General features: G+C 42.3%; 1 protein-coding gene across 1 annotated transcript; it reads left to right on the top strand.

Annotated features, from left to right (window-relative positions):
- Window positions 1–4,916: 4,916 nt before the first annotated feature.
- Window positions 4,917–20,992, top strand: ercc6 (excision repair cross-complementation group 6). The gene is made up of 22 exons (XM_084561649.1): window positions 4,917–5,811; window positions 6,393–6,598; window positions 6,703–6,931; window positions 7,470–7,590; window positions 7,698–7,812; window positions 8,412–9,126; window positions 10,493–10,624; window positions 11,743–11,901; window positions 12,817–12,952; window positions 13,176–13,346; window positions 13,673–13,849; window positions 15,103–15,219; window positions 15,648–15,743; window positions 16,416–16,634; window positions 17,060–17,170; window positions 17,620–17,739; window positions 17,916–18,010; window positions 18,503–18,648; window positions 18,758–19,354; window positions 19,456–19,621; window positions 19,716–19,794; window positions 19,897–20,992. The coding sequence occupies exons 2-22, from the start codon at window positions 6,403–6,405 to the stop codon at window positions 20,359–20,361; spliced, it is 4,362 nt and encodes a 1,453-aa protein (XP_084417775.1). The 5' UTR covers window positions 4,917–5,811; window positions 6,393–6,402; the 3' UTR covers window positions 20,362–20,992.
- The last annotated feature ends 1,633 nt before the right edge of the window (window positions 20,993–22,625 follow it).

The raw sequence follows: 22,625 nt of genomic DNA, 5'->3' as shown, positions 1-22,625 counted from the left end.
CTTCACCCTGTGAGCGTACCCTGGAGTAAATCAACCACTCTAAATCATGTCACACTGAGCGGCCTGTAGTCCCCAAACTACACTCCATACGTACGTTGTAAATCAGCTGAGCATCATAGAAAGGGACAGGCCGACAGAGGAAGTATGGACAAAGGGCTCTCTTCAGACTAGGGTCCTCAGAGACTTGAAGCAGTCTGTCTCTTATCAATACATAGTTTTAGTTGAGTGCTCTTGGGTAGACATGCAATCAGACACAGAAACTTACTGCTCCCCTACAGACCATCATGCAACTAGACAGTATGAATAAAATATAAATTTCTATTGAAACAAAAATGTGTTCGGTGAATGATAAAAGTCATCCATGTTTTTTTGTTTTGTTTTGTTTTTTGCAAGCTTTCTGGACGTATTTTAAAGTGAAGATTATAGGTGTGTGTTGTCAGCTCACACTGAATTTGCCAAATGAATGTCCTATAATATATTGCTCTGGCTTGTCCTATTACAGGGTTTCATGTTCTCCGCAAGAATTACAACATATGCTGAGTTTAGGCCCGATTATACACACCAAGGCCATGTCAAACACTGCAGCACCTGAAATGTTCCCATCTGAGCATGAGCCAAGGGCAACGATGAACTCGATTTGGATATGGACTGTATAAGAATTCCCTAACCACAGCATAAAACAAATGCCTTTGCAGTGACCTCAAAATATATTATCCGCAAAACAACAAATTCCTACGAGACAACTAAAACATTATTTATTACACAGAGAAAATACTTTTTTCTCAACTAGTCTGCTTTACACATGACCAGACACTCCGGAGGTTCAATCTACTGTACATAATGCAAGTGCAGAGTTGGCAAGATGTATTGTTTCTTTTTCCCAGAACATCTAAAATATGTCTCAATACAGTGACAGGAAGAGAGAGGTTTCAACTTGGACTTTGACCTGACCTTTATCACCCAGCTTAATGTAGGTCAGTGCTTTTTTGACCTTCTTATCCCAACTTTGATCCAGCGTTGTGAAATTGCAATCATTTCATTCTTTTTTCCCAAAATAAGCATATAAACACCAGATATCAAATTGAAAAGTGGGCCTTCTTGCATTATTTCTTGTCCCCTTTTGAACCTGATAGTGATTATTTCAGCAGTTCAGCAGTTGTTCAGCACATTATTGCCACTGATTCCTGTTGTTGCACTCTGTCACTTGAGTTATACTGCAGATCTGTTATTATTCCCAAGTAGCTAATTTCCCAGCGGGTGATGTCTCTGGTGTGCAGAGGTCCCACAGTCAAAGCTCTGTGTGCTCAGCACACATTTTCGATGATGGTACACATGTTTCTGATTAGACTGAGAGAACAAACACACAACAAACAATAGAGCTGTTCAAATGTTCTCTATAGCTGTGTCCCATGTGGGCACAGCAGCATCAGACCTATCGAGCACAAATGGGTAGTGGCGCAGAGAAATGTTAGGAATCTGACGCTGACAGCCTGTGCTGAAAGGCATGGAAAATCACAGCTCAGATACAAATAAGTCAGAGAAAACTTAGGACAATTGCTTTTGGTGTTTTGGAAGCAGTCTAGTTGTGTCAGTGAATACGTGAATATTATAGGAGAATGTTATATGTCTGGGTGATGGAAGCTGTCAGTATCGATTTACTTTCAGTCTTGATGTTGGTGTAGTTTAAGCAAGACCTCTTTAGCAACGCACAAAGTGTTATGTGAATAAAGATGTCAGATGGTTAAATGACAGATGGAGGTCTGGTGAGAAGTTGAACATTTAGACACACTGCATTAGGGAAGTGTTTGAGGCATGTTTGGATCACTGGGTACAAAACAATTTAAATACTGGCTTCTTTCCTTCTCCTGGTGGGGTAGGGAAGGCATAACTCAATTTGGACCATTGGTAGATGAAGCAAAACATGGTCGACTGGATGTTTTCCTGTTGTAAGATGTTTACATTAAACTAGATCTATTCATCAACCTCCCTATCTGCCCACTTTCTTCATAACTTGACAGATAAACTGCTGTTTTTATGGCGGGCACCTGTCCAGAATGCATCGGTCAAAAGTTTGACGGCTGTGAACGTATATTTAATATATTTGTGAACCAACGCTGGAAAACAGGCCTCAGAAAAATGTGAAATAAGTCCCAGTTTCGGTTCACTCCTAGCCATGTCTACATCTGCTGCGCTGTATATTCCCTCTGCTTATGTCAGCTTGCGTTTCAGGTCATGCTCTGCCAGGGCCCTGCTGCCACTGTATATCATCAAAACAGCCCGGATCCCATTGTTGTGGTGCGCAGCTATCACTGGCTGGAGTCACCGGAGCCACATGAAAGACAAGACTGTAGATATCTCTGGAGAAAAGTCCGTACCCAAGCTAGCTCTCAAACACGAGACACACACGCACTCAAGCATGCATTTTCACATACAATACACCCAGCGCACACTGCGGTTCTGGTGGTTTCATATGATGAGTCAATGTAGCACGAAGGCCTTATCCTGTTTCATCCTTTCGAGAGTCGGGTGTTCCAGCTGTGTTTGAGGTCTACTATGTACACATGTCTTTGTGAACCCCCGATAATGTGTTGACACAACCTGACCTGGAAGAGGTGGACGCACGTTATGCGAAAATGCGACAGAACCAGCTTGCACGCAGGTGTGCTCCCTCTAGGGGTCACTTTAAAATCTTTTTATAGAGGAAGTTAAATTTAAACACATTTCCTTGGGCTCAACATTTTGAACAGTTCCCCTCCAAAAGCAATTTTGTTAAGATATTTACAAGCACAGTAGTGCACTGTTGTCTTGTGGCTATATACATACATAAACACACACCTGCTGCTGAGTGAAATCACCAGCAGACGGATTAGGCATCTACAGCAGCATGGCAATGCTCTGATGCACCCGGATGAGAACCAAGCCCACCGCTGTAATTACTGTCAGACACACAAACAGACATGTATGAACTGGGACAGGAGAACACATGGGAGACATTAGCACTGCCAATATGGCCACGCATGTGTAAAGTACAATGTGGTTTGAATATACATTAATATAGACATTATGATGCTTTACTGATGTTGACTTATTGACCAATTTGAGGCTTAAGAGAACATCATGGTCCTCGTGCCGTCCTTGTTAAGCCCCGAGGCATTGACTCCAAAACCAAGTGTTAACTGCATAACTACAATACTCTAGACTCCACCTGCACATATGCAAGGATTTAACTCTGTGTGTGTGTGGCCTCGCTGTAGCCTACACATGTATGTTTGTACGTCCACACTTAGTATCGGGTTTCTGTCAAGACAAGGAAATTGGATGTGTATAATACAATAATGTGAGACAACATTTGTTTTAGGGCCACAACAGTTATTGTTTCCCTGTCATTTAATCTGCAAATTGTTTTCTTTATTGTCCTAATGTATAAAATGTAAAGAAGACGTGCAAACCTGTGCTAAGGGTAAAATAGTATTTATAGAGAACATGCAAGAAGCAAATGCATTCCAATAAATGATGATTAGCTGTTAGAATTTGACGCTTATTCATTTTCTTGTCAGTCATATAATCAAATCTCTAACTAAGAATTTTAATTCTTACTTATTTTGCACATCTGCTTTTCATTGAATTATCTGCTCATAATTTTGTCCTCCTTGCGTAAATGCAGGGTCTCGTTACAAATTTCAGATATTCACTAGTAGAATGAATGTGAGGGAAACAAAGTGCCCTTGAGCAGTGGAATTTCTCAAGTTAAGCCAGAAAGAGGCAGCACCACCCGTATGACTCCTCTGAAATTGTACATTCAAGTTACGACCGGGGAAATGACCACATAAAATGCTCACATTTCACTTTTTTTTTTTTTTTTAACTGGAGCACAAACCACAAAACAAGAGCATTTTAGAAAAATAAGTATTCTTGAAGATACAAACACGTGAGTGGGGGGTGCGGTTAACCTACATAATCACATCAACATCGAGGTCCTGGTATATCAAGATGTTTTGTTTTTCACAACAGAGAGATTTGTTGTGGGCTCGCTGCAGACTCTCCCTCAACTGTTTACTGTAATCAAAGGCAGCAATAAGACAACACAGGTTTTCAACACATTTAGGATTTCTTTAATACACTGGGGCCATTTTGTACCAACTTGTAGACAATGCTAAATGCAAATAAATAAATAAATCTTCTAACGAAATTCTGCCCTCTTATCTCACAAAATGATTTCATCCTCAAATCATTCATCTGGTCCCAGACAACTGATGAAGGCCATACAGGCTTAAACACCCATTATCAGAAAGAGGAGGACAGTGCGGAGGAGATAACTGATGAATGACAACATCATACTCCACCAGCATACAGGGACGACAGAGTATGGAGCAAGGATCACTTGTGGAAGTGCAGTCTTCTTACCCCCCTAAACCTTTGACAAACAGCATGTTGTGAAACCATAAATAAGTTGACACAAAAGCTCTGGAAGGAAAATCCACCAAGCTTTGCACATGTAAACTTAAACCTATAACGCTCTGTTTTTAAATCTTGCTCAGCTTGTTATTCTACTGTCACGAAGCAAAGCAGCACAGCAGCACCATACCCTCCTAACACCTATAAATCTGCAAACGCCTTGCATACAAAGAAGCAGGATTTATATGCCAACACATGGATGCATAAAGTTAAGATGAACAGATTTGCCACCCACTCAATTCTGTGAGCTTATTGTGGTCTATCAACTTACAACTTTAACCAGGTGAACTTTATCTAAATTATGATGTGCAGAAAATATATTCGCAGCCATAATCTCCTCCTGAGATAAAGTGCAAGTTAAATACAGATGGGAAAGACAGAAAGGAGGTTTACATTCCTCTGTTTAGCTCAACCTTGCAGTCACAACATTGTGTGAATGTGTCAGGATATTTCCCATCGTAGGTGATTCATCAGGCGCTTGATAGTTTATTTGACTTATTCCTATCTGTGGGTCTTTAATTCCCAGAGGAAAACCAACAAAGAACACACTGTGTCTGTGAGCTACCTGATCAGAGCTCTGTACACTGCTACTCCTCTTCTAATTAAACTACAAGGTCTTACTGTGACATATTTCCCTTTCGGTCCAGTGTGTTTTAAACTCAAATCCCCTCCAACTGTCTCTAGAGAGGCTCCACTAAAGGTGACCCACATTTAAGCAAATCAAACAGACCAGTGTCTCCATTTTCCAACGAGCCAAGGGTGACAGCAAAATCCACCCATATATAGATATGTTTATTTACACAAATAACAACTTGGAAAATGTGCTGGCTTTTGCTCAGGCACCACAGCGCAAGGCAGAGGGGGTATTTTAATTAAATCCTTCATTTATTTTTGCAAGATACTGGAAATAAACTTCCTCTGAGATGCAAATACTTGGCAGCATACACGTCTGTGACAACCATGAAGTAGAGGCTTTCCAAACCTTTATTAAAAAACAGTTACATTGAATGGGATTAATGATGCTCAGAGGAACAGAAATGTAAAGTTTCAAGCCAGAACTTTTTATGCAAGGTTTGGCTGGACCTGCTCTGAGTTGATACCGGTTCAAAATAAACGCAACATGTGAAAATGTGGTCCAGACTAGCACATTTCAGTGAAGTTCTTCCAAGGTGAAGTTTTCCACTAAAATAAGTGGAGTTGTGGCGCCACCTAGAGACTAATACCTCCTGCAGCTGTGGACCAGCAGAGGGCGCTGTTCAACAAGTAAATCGCTGAACAGAAGCCGGAAGTCAAGAGGAGGCTTGGAATGCAACATGACATAAACCAAGCCAGTGATGTTGTGTAACGGCACGCTGTGTAAGTAATTTCTGTCGTTGTCGCTCTGACATGTGGTTTTAATGTACACATTTCCGTTCAGACAGCACGGACAACACGGGATAACATCGTATGAATGAACTGTTTAGTGTGAAAGAAGCCGAAGTGCTGCTGGTCCCCAGAGCTGTGAACAGCTGATGATGTGCGGCTCGCTGTTAGCTTAGCGGGTTAGCCTAGCCACGTAAACAATGGACGGCTGTGAGAGAATTTGACGTTTCTTTCGACTTTATGCCGCTGTCATAACCTTTTATTTTATTACGTTTTGCAGTAAATTGCTTGGATAACACGGGCGTCGTATACAGCCACTTCCTCCTTTCACATTTTACCCCTTCACATGATAAATTTGCTTAAAAATCAGTCAACCGTTTATGTTTAGTGAGCGAACGCTGTGAGCTAGTGTTTATTACATAACGCTGCTGAAGAAAATTCGCCTTTAACTTGATAGGACAAACACTAAACCTATATTTAATTAACATTAAACATTTTTTATTTGTAGAGTTTAGATGAGACAGTGGTTTAAATGAGTTTTAATGATGTGAATGACCCACTGACTGTGTTGGCAGCTGCATCACTATGCCTGTAGACGGTACAGAGGACCAGGTGTCCTCCTCTCTCTCCAGCCCGGCGAGTGCTGCTCTTACCCCGGGGGGGACAGAGGAGGATGGAGCTATGGGGGGCTCAGCAGTCTGCACTTTCCCTGAAAACAGCCAGGGCTCTGAGGCTGCAGCAGCCTATCCTGCCAACACTGGACCAGGGGAGAGCAACAGTGGTGAGCTATGCAACACACACCGAGAGAGAGACATTAAATCGCTTAAAAATGTATCATAACAAACACTAAGTCGCTTAATGCATTGAAACGTGTTGTGCGTTTAGCTGGCAAGAGGTCTGGAGCCTTGCTGCACATCAACAGACAGCGCATCCAAGCAGCGTCTGCCAGTTCTGGAGCTGATGAACTCCAAGGCCTCGGTGTGGCCGTGTACGACCAGGACGTCCTCGAGCAAGGAGTTTTGCAGCAAGTGGACGAGGCAATCCAGGAGGCCAGTCAGGCGTCTGCTAAAGTTGAGGCTGAGAAGGAGTACGAGTCTGTGCTGGATGATCTCAGGTAAAGAGATTATCAAAAAACATATCTGTGTTTGGTCGAAGTGTTCATGGGAAAGTATTTCAACCAGTTTGTTCATTATTTGTAGTAATTTCAGTGTTATAAAGTTGGATGGTGTTCACTCTCTTGCCAGTAGGTACACTAACGAAAAAGAATTGTTCTAATGTCCTGCACTAAATCCAATTATGACTGTTATAATGCTCTGTTTATGTTGAAACTACATCAGAAAGATGGTAATTCAACTGTATGATCATTCTGGAGCATTTAGTTTGTGGTGCTGTTAAACTGAATTAAATTTAATGCAAAGTAGTCTCTGTTATTTAACCTAACCCACTAACTAAATGATGTTGTCAAAATAAGAGAAACATTCACAACACAATTTAAACTACTCAGTTGAATCAAGAGTTTTCTGTAAAAGTCTCAGATCATTAAGTTAGATTAGGGTGAAAAGTTACCTCGAAAGCAAAAGTTACCTTAAAATAACCAAAAACATTATAGTAGCTGATAAATCTCTCTATGCTTTTGATGGTTTGTGTTTCAGGTCCGTTACAGCGTCTCTAAAACATGTCAACAAGATTATTGAGCAGCTGTCCCCTTATGCAGCCTCCAGCAAAGACATCAGCAGGAAGATTGAATCTGTCAAACGTCAGAAAGAAAATAAGGTAAAATACCACATGTGACGAGCCTTCAAATTAAAACAATATGGCTTAGATAATGATGTTATAATTACATAATGCCGGTAGTGACAGTGATGAATCTTTTAATTCAGGAGAAACAGCTAAAGAAAGTTAGAGCCAAACAGAGGCGTCTTCAGGCCATTCTGGGAGGAGAGGACGCTCTAAGGGTGGAAGCTGAGCTTCTGGCAGAGGACGATGGAGAGGAAGGTGAGGTGTATTCACTTTAAATTTGTGCTTATTTTTCAATGTACTGACTTAAAATGGTGTATACTTAGCAACTGTAAGCGTTTGTAATCGGCACAGAAACAGAAGTCAGAAACCAGGGTCTTGTTCAAAACTGAAACCCATTGAACTCAATAATACCAGTTTCTGTCATGGTCACCAAAAAGGATACGTTAGGGCGTTACGTTGTATTTGAAATGATCGGATACAAATTGGATGGGCAACACACACAAACACACAGAACTGTCCTCCTGTCCTTTCATTGTGACGGCTATGTTACATTTAGTGTTGTATCGTCTTTTCGCTGTCCTGGAACGGCCCTTGAGACCAATTTACTTTCATTCCAGAAGTGAATACCATGAAATGATGTGAAAATATAACTGTGATGCACAACACCAAAAATCTGTCTGTAGTTTTGTTACAGAAAACGACACAAAACCTACAGTCATTTGCTGCAGTTATAAGAATGTATTCTAAAAGTTTACACATCTGCGACTAGAGTTGCAACAACCCATCTTTTTCCAGCATTGTTCCATATTGTTACTCATGATGAGATAATCCTGTATTTGTGTGTTTTATGCCAGAGGCCGGACCGTCAACACTGGGCAGCATGCTCATGCCAGCCCAAGAGACAGAATGGGAGGAGCTTATCAGGAAAGGTCACATGACTCCCTTTGGAACCCGAATCCAGCAGGAAGTAAAGAAGGAGCCTCGGAAGTTGATGCTTGCTGAGAACTCTGCCTTCGACGAGTACTTGGCAGACCAGGCCAAGTTGGCTACTGAGAGGAAGAAAGCCCCTCTTCTAAAGAAGAAGAGAGGCTCAGGACTCAGCCCTAATGACAAGTCCAAGGGGGGAATCAAACGAACTCCTTCCTCTTCCAAGGATAAAAAACTGAAGAAGCGTATGCGAAAGCTGCAGATCACTGCCCTGAAGGCCCATCCTAAGGCTCGGCCCAAGACTGAGCCACAGCTCCTAAAGCTAAAGAGAAAACGTCACGCTGAAGGAGAGGAGACAGACAGCGATGGGTCAGAATACCTGCCCAGTGATGAAGGAATAGATCCTGACCAAGAGGCGAGAGAAGCCATGGAAGAGGGCTTTGGGGAGGAGGAGGATGAAGAGTATGAGTTAAGACCATACAAGAGAAAAACTGAAGGAAGAGGGAGGAAGAAAGTCAAGAAAAATGACAGTGAGGATGAATACTACCCTGAGAGTTCGGAGGAAGAGAAAGATGTCAAGGCTAAAGATAAAGATAAAAATAAAGACGATGGAGATCTGGAGTTCTACAGGCAACGAATAAGGTACGACCATGTACTGTAAAAATACATGCTGCTGTAAACTTTATGTTTGGATGTAAAGGTGTAAAAAGTTTCCATCCTCTGAAGACCATGCAGAAATCCACGGCTGCAAATGACGTGCTCAACAAACACCACGTTGAGCTTTTTACTTTGCATCACATTTGTAATGGCAGCGGTGCAAATGCGCTATTGTTATTCCTTTCACTTAAGGAGAAAAGCAGTTAGGTTTTGCTGGCTACATAGTGCAGAAACAGAGTTAATCCCAGATGAGATTGGCAGCTGTTTCTTGACTAAGCAAATTCACTCCCTGCTCTTCTTCTCTCTCTCTGCTCTCACACTGGCCTAATTATCCTCCTGCACATGGTTTTATACATTCACTCACTCTAATGCTCAAATTAATGGAAGAGCAGCCCTAATGAGATTTCATATTTATAGCTGCCAAATAAATTGTGTTGGCATGTGTCCTTTTTTCTGCACTGTAGTGACTGAATGTCAATTCAACAGCATAGACGCGGCATGGACGGATGGTGAGGCTAGCTTATACGAGGAATGATATTATTAGAGTGGGCGGTATTTGTAGTATGGTGGGGGGGTGGAGCGGGGGCAGAAAAGTGTAATTAACTGAACCAATGCTTAGTCTTGACTTAATTAGAGAGTGTGGTCTCCCAGGCCCAGCTAAAGGACCAGTTTCATGGCAGGGTGACAGGACCAGGCCCAAATGAAGATGGATTCTTATCCTCTACACCTCACACCTTTCTGGGGAACTCGCACTACTAATTGTCTGTATCAATCTTCATTTGCTGTGCGACGACTGTGCCTCTAACTGCCCTCTCGCCTGCACTATTAAAACTGTTCTCCTTTACATTTCCCTTTTTGCTGTAGATGTTCCACCGCTCCAGGGAAATACTCAAAACATTTGCTTTACATACACCTGTGTGGACAAGTCTTGAAATAAATCACTGAGTGCAAGAGGTTCAAATGGAACATCCATCTATTTGTTCTCTGTGTCCACTTATCCTGTTTAGGCATTAGTGTAGCTGGACCTTTTCCGGCAACATAAGGTGGCAGCTACACCCTGTATAGATTGGTGTCTAATACACGGAGACAACATGAGACAACAATATTCACTATATATCATTCTGGTTGGCTCAAAAAATCCTCTTAATTTAACATGTATATCAACATTAAGGTATTATTTCTGTCTTGATGAAAGATAAAGCTTGGCTTTTTCTTTGCCTTCTAGCTCAACAGTTTCTGTTCTCACATATATAAATTGATTCCCCCAAATTATTTTCTCTAAAACAGAGAAATCCATTTTACTATCAATGTGTGGTAACTCTCCATCTGCATTTATTCATATTCTTACTAGGAGATGGAAGCGGCAGCGTCTTCGAGAAAGGGAGGAGAGGAGAGAAATGGGTGAAGAGCTTACGGATGACAGCGATGCAGAGTTTGACGAAGGCTTCAAAGTTCCTGGTTTCATTTGGAAAAAACTTTACAAGTAAGTTTAATGTAAGACGTTAATGGAGATAGAGATGTTCTTAAGCGTCTTTTATCTACTGAGGATGTGATAAAGGCACAAACAGCCATAAAAAGATTATTAAAAATTACCTGTGTGCTTTGCTCTGCATTTCACCCACTGCTCTGAAAGACTTTTGTCCTGGTTATTCAGTTGTAATAATGAATCAAAGGTTATTTGATCGGTAAGCCATAAATTTGTTCACTGCTGCTATAGGTCACTGGTTGTCATTGTTAAAAAACATTTCGCCCGTCTGTTGCTTTGAGTTCTGCTTGATTCATAAATAAAGGTTTGTTGAGCCATTCTGTCAAACTTGGTTTATACTCCTGCAATGTATCTATGCAGAGCCTATGCAGTTGCCAGTTTAAACATTTACATGTGTGCGCTTGTGTAGGCCTTGTTTTGTTTGGATGTTTTTGTAATTATGCTGCTAAAACGCTAGTTGGCAGACCCTCGGGTGTGTTGAGGTTCTCTGTGTACTTCACACAACTGGAACTGAGTGGCTTGTGTTGGAGTTGGAGCAAATAAATGTTGAACGAAAGTTACTTTTACTGAAAGCACTGCAACACAGAAAAGAGAGAAGACACCTGAGTAGATGGTTTGTAGGAGTCAGAAGGAGGGAGAATTTTCTGTGCTTGTCTGGTCACTGAGAGACATGAATGAGAAAAGGCATTTCAGTCTTTCTTGTCATGAAGTGTAGTTACATTTCTGGGGAGATGCACATCAGGCTTAACTGATTTCATCTCTTCATTACACCTTGTATGCTCATTGGCTAGCCATGTCTTTATCAAAATGTCATCTTTGTCACCACTTACAGTGTGCTTTCTTTCTGTTGATTTACTAATGGTATTAATATTGACTTGTGTTTGGCTAGTGCAGTCATAATTCCTCATAACTGCACGCGATTCGTCATTCATCTAGGTCCTATTGAATATATAATTTACTGTGACACTCGAGTAGTGTGGATTCTAACCGCACCAGGTTTCAGTTGAAATACAGTGTGATTTGCCAGGCCACCACGTGTTTATATTTAGATGTCCATAGTCGCTATCACGTTAAGGTGTTTGAAATTTCTGCATAAATGTATATAATATTTTCAGGTACCAGCAGACAGGTGTGCGTTGGATGTGGGAACTCCACTGTCAGCAGGCAGGTGGCATCCTGGGAGACGAGATGGGATTGGGTAAAACCATCCAGGTCATCTGCTTTCTGGCTGGACTGAGCTACAGCAAACTGAGGACAAGAGGGTCCAACTACAGGTATATATACACACACACACACACACTAACACACAAACTGTGTCCAGAGACTGTGTGTCTGTATGGTATGAATATTTGATTAGGGGGATTTCTGCTTGAGAGTGTTCGTCTGAATTATTAAACATGTTTCAATTATCAGACTCTTCACTTTCTTACTGCAGACATCAGAGAAAACACTGACACTCTGTGCATGTGTGTGTGTTTGAGAAGGGTGTGCTCGACTGCCTTTATGAACACTTTATGAATTTCAGACTCATGAGGTGAGGGTGGAGCAGGTGTGGGACAAAATAATCAGCCACACACAAAAATGAAGGAGTGTTGGTGGTAATCTGGTTTTACTGAACGAACAACTCTCGTGCATTTAGTAGGTGGAGCTTCCCTGATGGTCAATACTCTGTCTACTATAGACGCCCACAAATTGATTGCTTGCAAACTCAATTATGGCCCAGTATCAATAGCTTCCACCAGGCAGAGGTTCATACCAGCCCATTAGTGTATCTTTGTGTGTGTGTCTGTGTGTGTGTGTTTGACGAAGTTCTTGTAAATCTTCACAGAGGAGCTGAGGATATCTCCATGCACTCTCCTTGACTCATTTGTTAGGCTCGGAGATTGAGTTGAGAAGCAGGAGAAGACTATGTAATTGGATCATTCTGTTGGGTTGTTGTACATGTGCACTTGGCTTCTTCTCTCATGCCTGAGCACACTGCACATGCAAGCCAAGCATATTTTTATTTGTTTCTTCATTGGGAACGGCCTTTATTTTCTATTATTTTCTATAGAAATGATGACTTTAATTTGGTAATAAAATTTGCTGAGGTTATCCAAACTTAATTAAACCAAGTTGCTTTGTTTACCCTTCTTAATCACGGGTTTGGGATTAAACGTGTCTCTGTTGTGCGTGTGTTTTGGTTGTAGGTATGCTGGTCTGGGTCCGACCGTCATTGTGTGTCCAGCCACAGTCATGCACCAGTGGGTGAAGGAGTTTCACACCTGGTGGCCTCCTTTCAGAGTGGCAGTTCTGCATGAAACTGGCTCCTTCAACAGCAAAAAGGTAAATGAGTATTTGCGTGTGTGTTTGTACAATCTTCACATTTTTAATTAGCTAGGAAGTTCTTCTTTGCCTCTGGGGGGCACTAGAGAGCTGTTAATTCACTGGCACCTCTGAACCTTTACCCCTCTTTCACATTGTAAGAGTTGCCCTATTTGGAAACTGTCTGAAATAATTGCACTGATGAAAAAACTGACTGAGGCCTGTGTGTTTTTCTATGTTGCAGGAAAAGCTGATTCCAGAAATAGCAGCCTGCCATGGTATCCTGATCACCTCATACTCAGCTGTGAGACAAATGCAGGACTCCCTACAGCGCTACGACTGGCACTACATTATACTGGACGAGGGCCATAAGATTAGGAATCCAAATGCTGGAGTTACTACTGCGTGCAAACAGGTATTGTTCACGCTCTTTCTCTGCCATAGTTCTGCACCATATGCCGTACACCTCTCCAAAAATGTAACTGCACATAGCTTCCCAGTGGCAGGACAAGCACATGTAATTCTCCCTCTTTCTGCCTTCTGCAAACCGCCTACTCAGAAGTCTTCTCTATTTTCTGTGTTGAAGCGATTTTAGTAAAACTGCTGTTTAACATTTATTAGCTCCAACTCCAACACGAGCCACTCGGTTTGAGTTGTTTGAAGTTCACAGAGAATCTCAACACAGCTGACAAGATGCGTAGTATCGTAACATGACTAACATTTGCCTTGTCTCTTCTCTAGTTTCGCACCCCTCACAGGTTCATCCTGTCAGGCTCTCCTATGCAGAACAATTTGAAGGAGCTGTGGTCTCTTTTTGACTTCGTCTTCCCCGGAAAACTGGGGACATTGCCTGTTTTCATGGAGCAGTTCTCTGTGCCAATTACCATGGGAGGATACAGCAATGCCTCACCTGTACAGGTACATGAACACACACAAATGTGCAGTTAGATCAGTTTAAATTCTGTTTGTGAACTTTTAACTGCAACTGGTAATTGTATTCCAATAAGTAGTCGCTTTATCCATCAGCTGTAAAAGTAAACCTGCAGCTGTAACAAATGGAGGCAGCGGTGATCGTGATGTACTCAAGGGGCTTTTGAAAAACACATACGGTCACATACATGCATGTATGCACACGTTTGGAGAGCTAGATGGAAGCAGGTTTAAAAGGAGCGAAAGTGGAACAACAGAGCCATTAAGTGTAGTGCAGGATAATGTTGGTCCATGCAAAGGAACTTCAGTCCATCCCTTGTGTGTGAGAGAGGGAGAGGCTAAAGTAGAGAGCTAGTGGGCTAAATTGTAGCCCTTTGTCATTAGTGTTCAATCGTTAATAACCCACTGACTGTATAGATTTAATTATTTAAGCCGGCTATTGATGCTTCTTCCGCTGTCGATAATAAAAACCTTTACTAATTATTAATGTTATTAAATGGTCAGAGAGGGCAGAGCTCTGCTGCTTTATCCTCTTCTCGAAATTCTCAGAGTTGCAAACCATGCCCTCGAATGATTCATAAAGTGTGTGTACAGCTGGATGTACAGTATGTAAAAATGTATGTGTTTGGGGTGTGGCTTTCCGCGCATGTGGATGTGGGATCCATTACTAAGGCATGCTTTTACACGCCCGTGTGAATCCACTCAGCAGCTTGTGCCGAGATCTCTGGATCATCTGCTGCCCTCCTCTCCTCCTTTTCCGCTCAGTTCATTGAATCCTAAATCCCACCGTGTTATTGTCCCCTCCAGCTTTGCCCAGGGTGTCTTTGATCCCTCTGTGGACCCCCAGTGAGTTAATGTTTAAAAGGCTAACTGGCTCTTAACACCAACTCTAGATAAGGTGTAGCAGGCCATTTGCAGTGGGGCTTCTAGTGTGGGGTGGGACCGAGTGTTTTTCAAACTCCCCCTCTATTTCCAATGGTGCTGGCCAGTAGTGCTGATGAAAGAGGAGGGCTCTGTCCCACGAGACCAACAGCACTCTGATCAATGTTTAATGGCTCATAGTGCTGAGAGGGACAGCAACATGAGGGAGGTGATGAGAGAGCAGAGGAAGGGCTAAACGACAGTCATGTCTCATGTACGCCGAAGCGTTGATGTGTTTATTTGATTCGCTGAATTTAAGGCTGTTTTTGTTGTAAAGCAGATTGTCTGCCCTAAAAGGTGTAACTGTTGTGTATTTTCAGGTCCAGACAGCGTTTAAGTGTGCATGTGTGCTGAGGGACACCATAAATCCTTACCTGCTCAGAAGAATGAAGGCAGACGTCAAGGCCAACCTCTCCCTGCCTGACAAAAATGAACAGGTATTCATCATACTCTGAGGCATTTGACCCCGCTCTGTCTGTGTATTGAACCGCCTCTAACATCTAGATCTCTTAACAGGGGAGATGTTTATCTGATTGGATGTGACTCTGTGTGCCACGTCTAAGGAGTATTTGATGAATGTGCATTGCCCTTGTCAGGTGAAGCCAGCTAATAAAGTCCTAGTAAAGTAAAAGGAGCAGGTATTCATTAAGGTGGCCGGTCTCTGGTCTGTCCTCGCGGCTGACGCTGGTTGACTCCTCGGTCCACTTCAGCTCATTAAGCCAGTCCCTCAGGACAGGGCTGGCTTCAAAAAACACATAGCTTCCCTCTAATTTCTCTTTTCACGCACTTCACTTCATCAAGGGGCTTTAAAGTGGATGTTCAGTGCTCATTACACACTCTTACTCTGCCCTCTGTTTGTGTGTAGGTTCTGTTTTGCAGATTAACCGACGATCAGCGGCAGGTGTATCAGAGCTTCTTGGATTCCAAAGAGGTCTACCAAATACTAAACGGGGACATGCATGTAAGCCTCTCTCTCACAGTGTTTTATGTTGCACTCGTATGAGCTCTTGGTTGAGGAGAAGACTTCCAGGAACAAGACTCTATTTGTTAGTTAGCCACTTAACTGATGAATTTATGTTCATCGCTCTCATTCACAGTGTATTTATGTGTATTTTTAGGATCTCTTGTCCTATCAAAGGTCACCAACTTGAAGTGGCAGCTGTGGAATTTGCCATGTACATTTTGTTAAACCCCTAACAGCTTGATTTTCTTTAAGACGCTCATTTTAAGGAGGTTATGTTCCTCTCACATTAGCCAAACCCTTGAGAGAAATACCATTTATCACCACTGACCAAATGGACGTGGTTGGAGAGCCAGGGGTGACCACTGACCAGACACACACACACACACACACACACACACACACACTTTCATAGACGTAATTCAGTGGTCAGTCTCCATCCATTAACCACCATTACTAATGCAGTGACCGTTGGGCCTTCGTCAAGAAACAGCCTTTATTGTCCGTAAATAAATTATGTAACTCATTCTTGTGGACTAAAGTAAATGTGTTTATTTGTTTAAAGGTGGAACACGGTTAAATTTACTGTTTTACACCAGTTTTGTCACCAAGTGTATTCATTAAGGAAACAGCCTAAGAACCTTTGTTCCTTTTGCGTTTTGTGCCGTTTAGGTTTTCTCGGGTTTGATAGCGCTGCGCAAAATCTGTAACCACCCGGACCTTTTCTCCGGCGGGCCCCGGATGCTGAGAGGAATCCCAGAGGGCCAGCTAACTGAAGAGGAACAATTTGGCTTTTGGAAACGCTCTGGGAAGCTGATAGTGGTGGAGTCACTGCTGCGTCTCTGGTTCAAACAGGGCCACAGGGTGCTGCTCTTCACGCAGTCTAGACAGGTTAGGAACACGCTGCTCCGACTTTCTGATCGCTTCGTGAAAAAAGTTGCCAAAATATATTTTTACAATCTTTGCGAACGCTTAGTGCTAATGTCGTTTCTTCCCATTGTGATGCCACTTCTATGTATAGTGTTTCCTGCTGTCTACCTGCGAGCCATGTGTCTGTATGTGTGTGTGTGACAGAGAGAGCGGTGCACAAGTGAGAGAGTGTGTATATGTGATAGAGGCCCCAGCTGTTGCAGTCAATACCAATGAGATTATACCTCAGAGGGAACCTGAGACCCTCCCTGTCGGTATCTCTGTCCATGTAATATTAATCTGCCCTAATCCTTTTAGAGATAATCCAGACCTCAGCCCCTCTTTCTCTCCATATCTATGCCTTTTCTGTGTCTCTCTGATGACTTCATCGTCTCCCTCCATTCCAGATGCTGGACATCTTCGAGGTGTTTGTGAGAGAGAAAAACTACTCGTACCTGAAAATGGACGGCACGACCACGATAGCTTCGCGGCAGCCACTCATCGCTCGCTACAACGAGGTAAGGATTAGTCATCCCTAATGGCTCTGAGTGTTTCCCATGAAAAATCCCGTCCTGAGGGACAAAATGCTTCAGTGGAACCCCAGTCACCCTGAGGTGGAAACGCTAATTGATGACAATCTGTTGTTCAAAGTGGATCCTACCCTATTTTCTGTGTGTGGAATGTGTAAGCATTAAAGCTTGAATTTGTATCTTGAAAATGTATCATGATTATTTTTAGGATTTAATCTCTACTGCTGAGAATTGTTTATGTAAAGCTATTTTATTGTCTTTAAATAAGGTTCAATTATAGTGAATAGGAGATGTCACTACACGCATATTATTAAATGTAACACTTTAACTAATCATGTATAATTACATCCCAAAGTGATTATCAAAAGGTGTGTATAACTGCGGACACGACGTTTGTGAATCACCGACATTTTTGCCATTGCTTTTCTTTGTTGCAGGACCAATCCATTTTTATCTTCTTGTTGACCACTAAAGTCGGAGGTCTGGGAGTCAATCTGACTGGAGCCAACCGAGTCATCATTTATGATCCAGACTGGAACCCCAGTACTGACACTCAGGTTAGACAGACACACACGGGATAATTCAAATAAAACATTTATGATTCGCATCCTCGTGTGAGTCTTACTTAAAGCTGCTTTATTTGACAAAACTACTTATTAAAAACGGAGCGCTTCCTTCCTTTCTTTCTTCAATGCCTTTAATCATTTAATTGAATGTATTATGTTCTTCGTAGGCTCGGGAACGAGCGTGGAGGATCGGTCAGAAGCAGCAAGTAACAATCTATAGGCTGCTGACTGCAGGGACCATTGAAGAGAAAATCTACCACAGGTCAGGAAAGAGCTTTTTTTTTTTTTACATTTGTCTGTAACCACTTCTTTACAATTATAGAATCAAATTAAAAAGCATCGTTTGGCTTTACTCCTTCCTCTTGCTCAGTCTTTCATTGGAGCTTTTTTACCACTGGCTTCACACATTCATGGATATTGGTAATGACAAGTGTTACGGCTTGCATCACTTCTGTATAACTACTTGCACTATCCTAGTTCTCAGTAATTGAAACGCTTTCCTGCATTATTAAATGGCCAATTGAGGACTTGAAACTGTTGCTCTGTTTGGTTTGTCTCTGTAAAGTGCTTTCAAAAAGCAAGGTGGAAAAACTGCAGGGATTCTATTTTGATACATACTGTAGTGAGGTTAACTAATTTTCTCATCCATCAGCCAAACTACTCTGCAGTGATTGAGGATCGGGATTGCCTGCTGGTTTAAAATAGCAAATTACATACGGGTGTCTAATTGTGTTTTATATTTGTTGTAATTCAGGCAAATCTTCAAGCAGTTTCTCACCAATCGTGTTCTTAAGGATCCCAAACAAAGACGGTTCTTCAAGTCTAATGATATATATGAGCTCTTTACTTTGTCTAATCCTGATGGAGATCAGGGAACAGAGACCAGTGCCATATTTGCAGGTATGTAGTTTTTCCTTTTGTTTGTCTTTTTTATTCCTACCAGTAATAGATGACTTGAACGTCTTTGGAAATAATTCACCTGACAAGTTTGGTTATCATCCTCAAACAGGTACAGGCTCTGATGTCAAAGCACCTAAGAAACCCGAAAGGCCAAGGTCAGCACACATAGAAAACAATGGTAGACATACACATAAACGCTCCTCAGTAAACTGTAATGACACGGGTACCGACCACACACACTCCTCAACAGACATTCCTTTAGTAGGAGATGGAAACACCTCTCTATGCAGTAAAATCTCTCAGGATAAACCAAATGTCCCTACGGACATTGAAAGCACCAACCAAAATAATGTAAATGTAGTGCCAAATATTTCAGCAAATGTACAGCATACAGGACAAAATAATACAGAATGGGATCCAGCCATGGCAGCAGTGCAAAACTCAACGAGCTGTCGCCAGCACCGAGATAAAGACTCCACCCTGATTAGCCCTCAGAAACACAGGGAGAAGAGGAAGCACTGTGACTCAGCTGACCCGGACAAGCGTAAGAAACGCAAACACTCCCGGGATGTGCGATTTGAAGGCCACCGCATTTCTCATTTGATAAAGAAAAGGACCTATAAGAAGGCAGAGGACGACGACAATGCAACAGAGAATGGGAAAAAATCTGACGATTACGTCTTGGCGAAGCTCTTCAAGAAGTCAGGTAGGTTTTTTGTGCTCAATTCCCAGACTTTTTTTTTCCTTTTGTGTGAATGTTGTAAAATGGTAAGCTTGTTTTGTCTCATCTTTGGTTGTCTCCTTCAGGTATCCACAGTGTGATGCAGCACGACACCATCATGGAGTCCTCCAACCCTGACTATGTTCTTGTGGAGGCAGAGGCCAACAGGGTGGCTAAAGATGCCCTTAAAGCTCTTAAGGTTTCTCGACAGCAGTGCAGACTCCCCTACAATAGACCTCCTCCATCTGCTAAGTACGTAGTCCCACACTGACACTGGGTTTGTTTAGAGCTTCGCTAGTCTCATATATCAAAAACGTAGCTCATTTTTTTTTCACTTTTGTCTCAGGAAACGTTTTGGACAAAAGAAGAATTCTCTCTTAGTTGAGCCTGCAGTTCAGTCTGCCCCCACTCCAAGCAAATGCAAGGTAACGCCTGTGTTCTTATGAAATTATACCACACTATAGATATGGCGTATATTTGTTCATTGTCTTTCCGTGTTGTGTATATTAATTGATTTCTCTATTTAGGATGCTGCTATTATAAAGAAGTCTGTGTCGAAGAAACCTGGTTCGGGAGCTCTTTTTAGTGGGGAGGGGCCAGAGAGTGACTCAAACTCCGCCCCCCTCTCCTCCTCCTCTCTGCTGGCTAAGATGAGAGCCCGTAATCACCTCAACGTGCCCTCCAGCCAGAGAGAGGAAGCAGCAGCAGAAGAAGACGAGGAGGAGGAGGGCGGCTCTGGAGCGCCAGGAACAAGCCTCCCTCCTGCTCCGCCCACTGAGCATGACGACCTGCTGGTGGATCTGCGCAACTTCGTCGCCTTCCAGGCGAACGTGGATGGGCAGGCCACCACCCAGGAGGTGCTGGAGTATTTCAAACCACGACTGACCAAGGAGCAGGCGCCCGTCTTCAGAGAGCTGCTCAGGAGCATCTGTGACTTTCATAGGACGTCTGGTCAAGAGGGCATGTGGCGATTGAAGGAGAGCTTTCGCTGAGTGAAAGTCACCTGTGAATCATATTTGAATGTGTCAGCTGAGTCTGTCAATATCTTTGTTTTGTTACTTTTGTTGTCAAATTGAGATCTCCAAAACACATTAGATCAAATATTACAGTTTGTTATGGAAGGGCCAAATAATACGAAAGCCATTTTGTGGCACTATAGCGAGTTAGCTGATAAAGCCATACAGTTATCAGTTAACTCTGACTTGAAAGGATGATCTCTTTTACTGTGTCTCATTTATTTCATCTGTAATATAAATTGGTTTGAGTTTTGTGCTTGTCTGTTCAAGCATGATCGCGGTTGCTTCCGTCTCTGTTCAATGTTGTTTCTACCTGGTCATACTTGAATTTATTTGCTTTTCTTTACTGAAGGTTTCATGGAAGTAACTCCGGTAAATACATACTCAGATATGTGTACACAAACCTAACATTTTGTAAGATGCATCAATGTGTCATTTTGTTAGTAAGAACATCCAATAGGATTTGGTAGATTTTGTAATGACTGACTTTCCTGCATACTGTACTGTAGGGGAATGAGGAAACTGAAATGGGGAAAAAATAGTCAATTAGCTTTTTTGTTTTATAAAAAAAAAATAAAGATGTTGAATTGTCTTGCATATGTTATTGTTACTGTTTTTATTCTGCATTGCTTGTCTGAAACGTACACTGAAGTATAACAAAAGACCTACTGACCTGATTTAAAAATATGTAAACAATGGACCATGTGGAACCTGGCAGATTTTAAGGCTTTTAAAATGTACCATATTGAAAAAAGCGTGGTACATTTTAAGAGTTTGAAATAATATATTTACATTTGATGCAATTTTAGATCAGAGGCCATCAGAGTTGTACTTTAGTGTAAATGAAGCATGGTGCTGACCAAGGTCCTGAAATGTTGCCCTGTAGATGGCTGTTAACTATGTTGGCCTGAACAGGGAACGCATAATCTGCAAACCTAGTTAAAGTTTATTTGTAAAAAAAATTGTCTCTACCAGCAGAGATGGGAGAGTAATTTCATTTAGTCATTTAAGCAATCATCAGAGGATGGAGAGGAAAGGCGCTGACAGGAAGGAGAGACACACTTTAGGCCTGCACTCTTGTCAGAGTTGTCTAGACCAAATATTGGGATAAAGTTATCAACCGTTATTTGATTTCAATTTTCTCCACGCACCTCGCCGAGGTCATAATAACAACTTTATTTTCAGTGGTGCATAAATTAATTACGCGCATTTAATAACTAAAATATCATTATATTCCCCCTTTAATAACATAAACGCTGCACGCCAGGGAAACCCTTAATAGCGCGGGGCCCTGTAACTGGCCATTATCCGCCTGTAATGATATTACAGAACCAATTACGCGCCATTAGAAGGGATTTTCTGCACTTTATGTGGTTTAGTCCAATCCCGCACTCCTCTTCTAAATTTCAGCTGCTTCTCGAAGCCTCATTTTGCCTCCACCTCAGAGACGCATGGCGTCTGCGCTCTGCCGTCCCAGATGCGCTTTAAAACTAATTGAAAGGGTCCCGCAGCAGATCATTTATCTGAGGAAGCGAAATAAATCGCAGGACCCCTTGCTGTGAACAAAATCAAAAATTTGGCCTTGTGAGTGTTCTACATGCGCAACCCCTTGTAAAGTGGACCCCCTAACACACCCTGACGAGCAATTAACCCACCCGACAGTCAATCTAAAACCCAAAAGCAGTCATCCTCCTTTTTTTAATATATGAAATAACCAAATAAAAAGTGCAGCGGGTATGTGTGCATGTTTATGGTTGGGGAATATGCTTGACTCTGGAATAACAATCACTTGTGATGAATTTTTTTGGCACCAGAGCAGAGCTGCCGTTTGCCACCCTGGCCATGTTTCCCCTTTTCCCTCTTCCCCTCTTTCCGTCTTTCAGTCTTTCTCTGACACACACACATACACACACGCACACACCAGGGGTTGGGGGTGAGAGAGACAAAGCCGTGATAATCCGATTAGGACCAATTAGGCGTGAGATTCTGCGACACTAGCTGAAAGCCTTAACACTCTGTAGACAGTTATACAGTTATAGAGACATCTGGACACTCCCAGAGAGAAACAGAGGGAGAGCGATGTGAGTGTGGTGTAGATGCGTGTGTGTGTGTGTGTGTGTGTGTGTGTGAGTGTGTGTGTGTGTGTGCGCGTGTGCGCGGGAGAGAAAGACAGGGGGGCGAGAGGAAGAGGGAGATCTGGACACTCCCAGACAGAGAGTCAGAGAGTCAGTGGAAGTGCA

The sequence above is a fragment of the Chelon labrosus genome (genome assembly GCF_963514085.1).
Source record: "Chelon labrosus genome assembly, chromosome: 15".
Taxonomy (NCBI): Eukaryota; Metazoa; Chordata; class Actinopteri; order Mugiliformes; family Mugilidae; genus Chelon; species Chelon labrosus.
The sequence above is the reverse complement of the archived record's forward strand: the minus strand, read 5'-3'. Positions and strand labels throughout refer to the sequence as shown.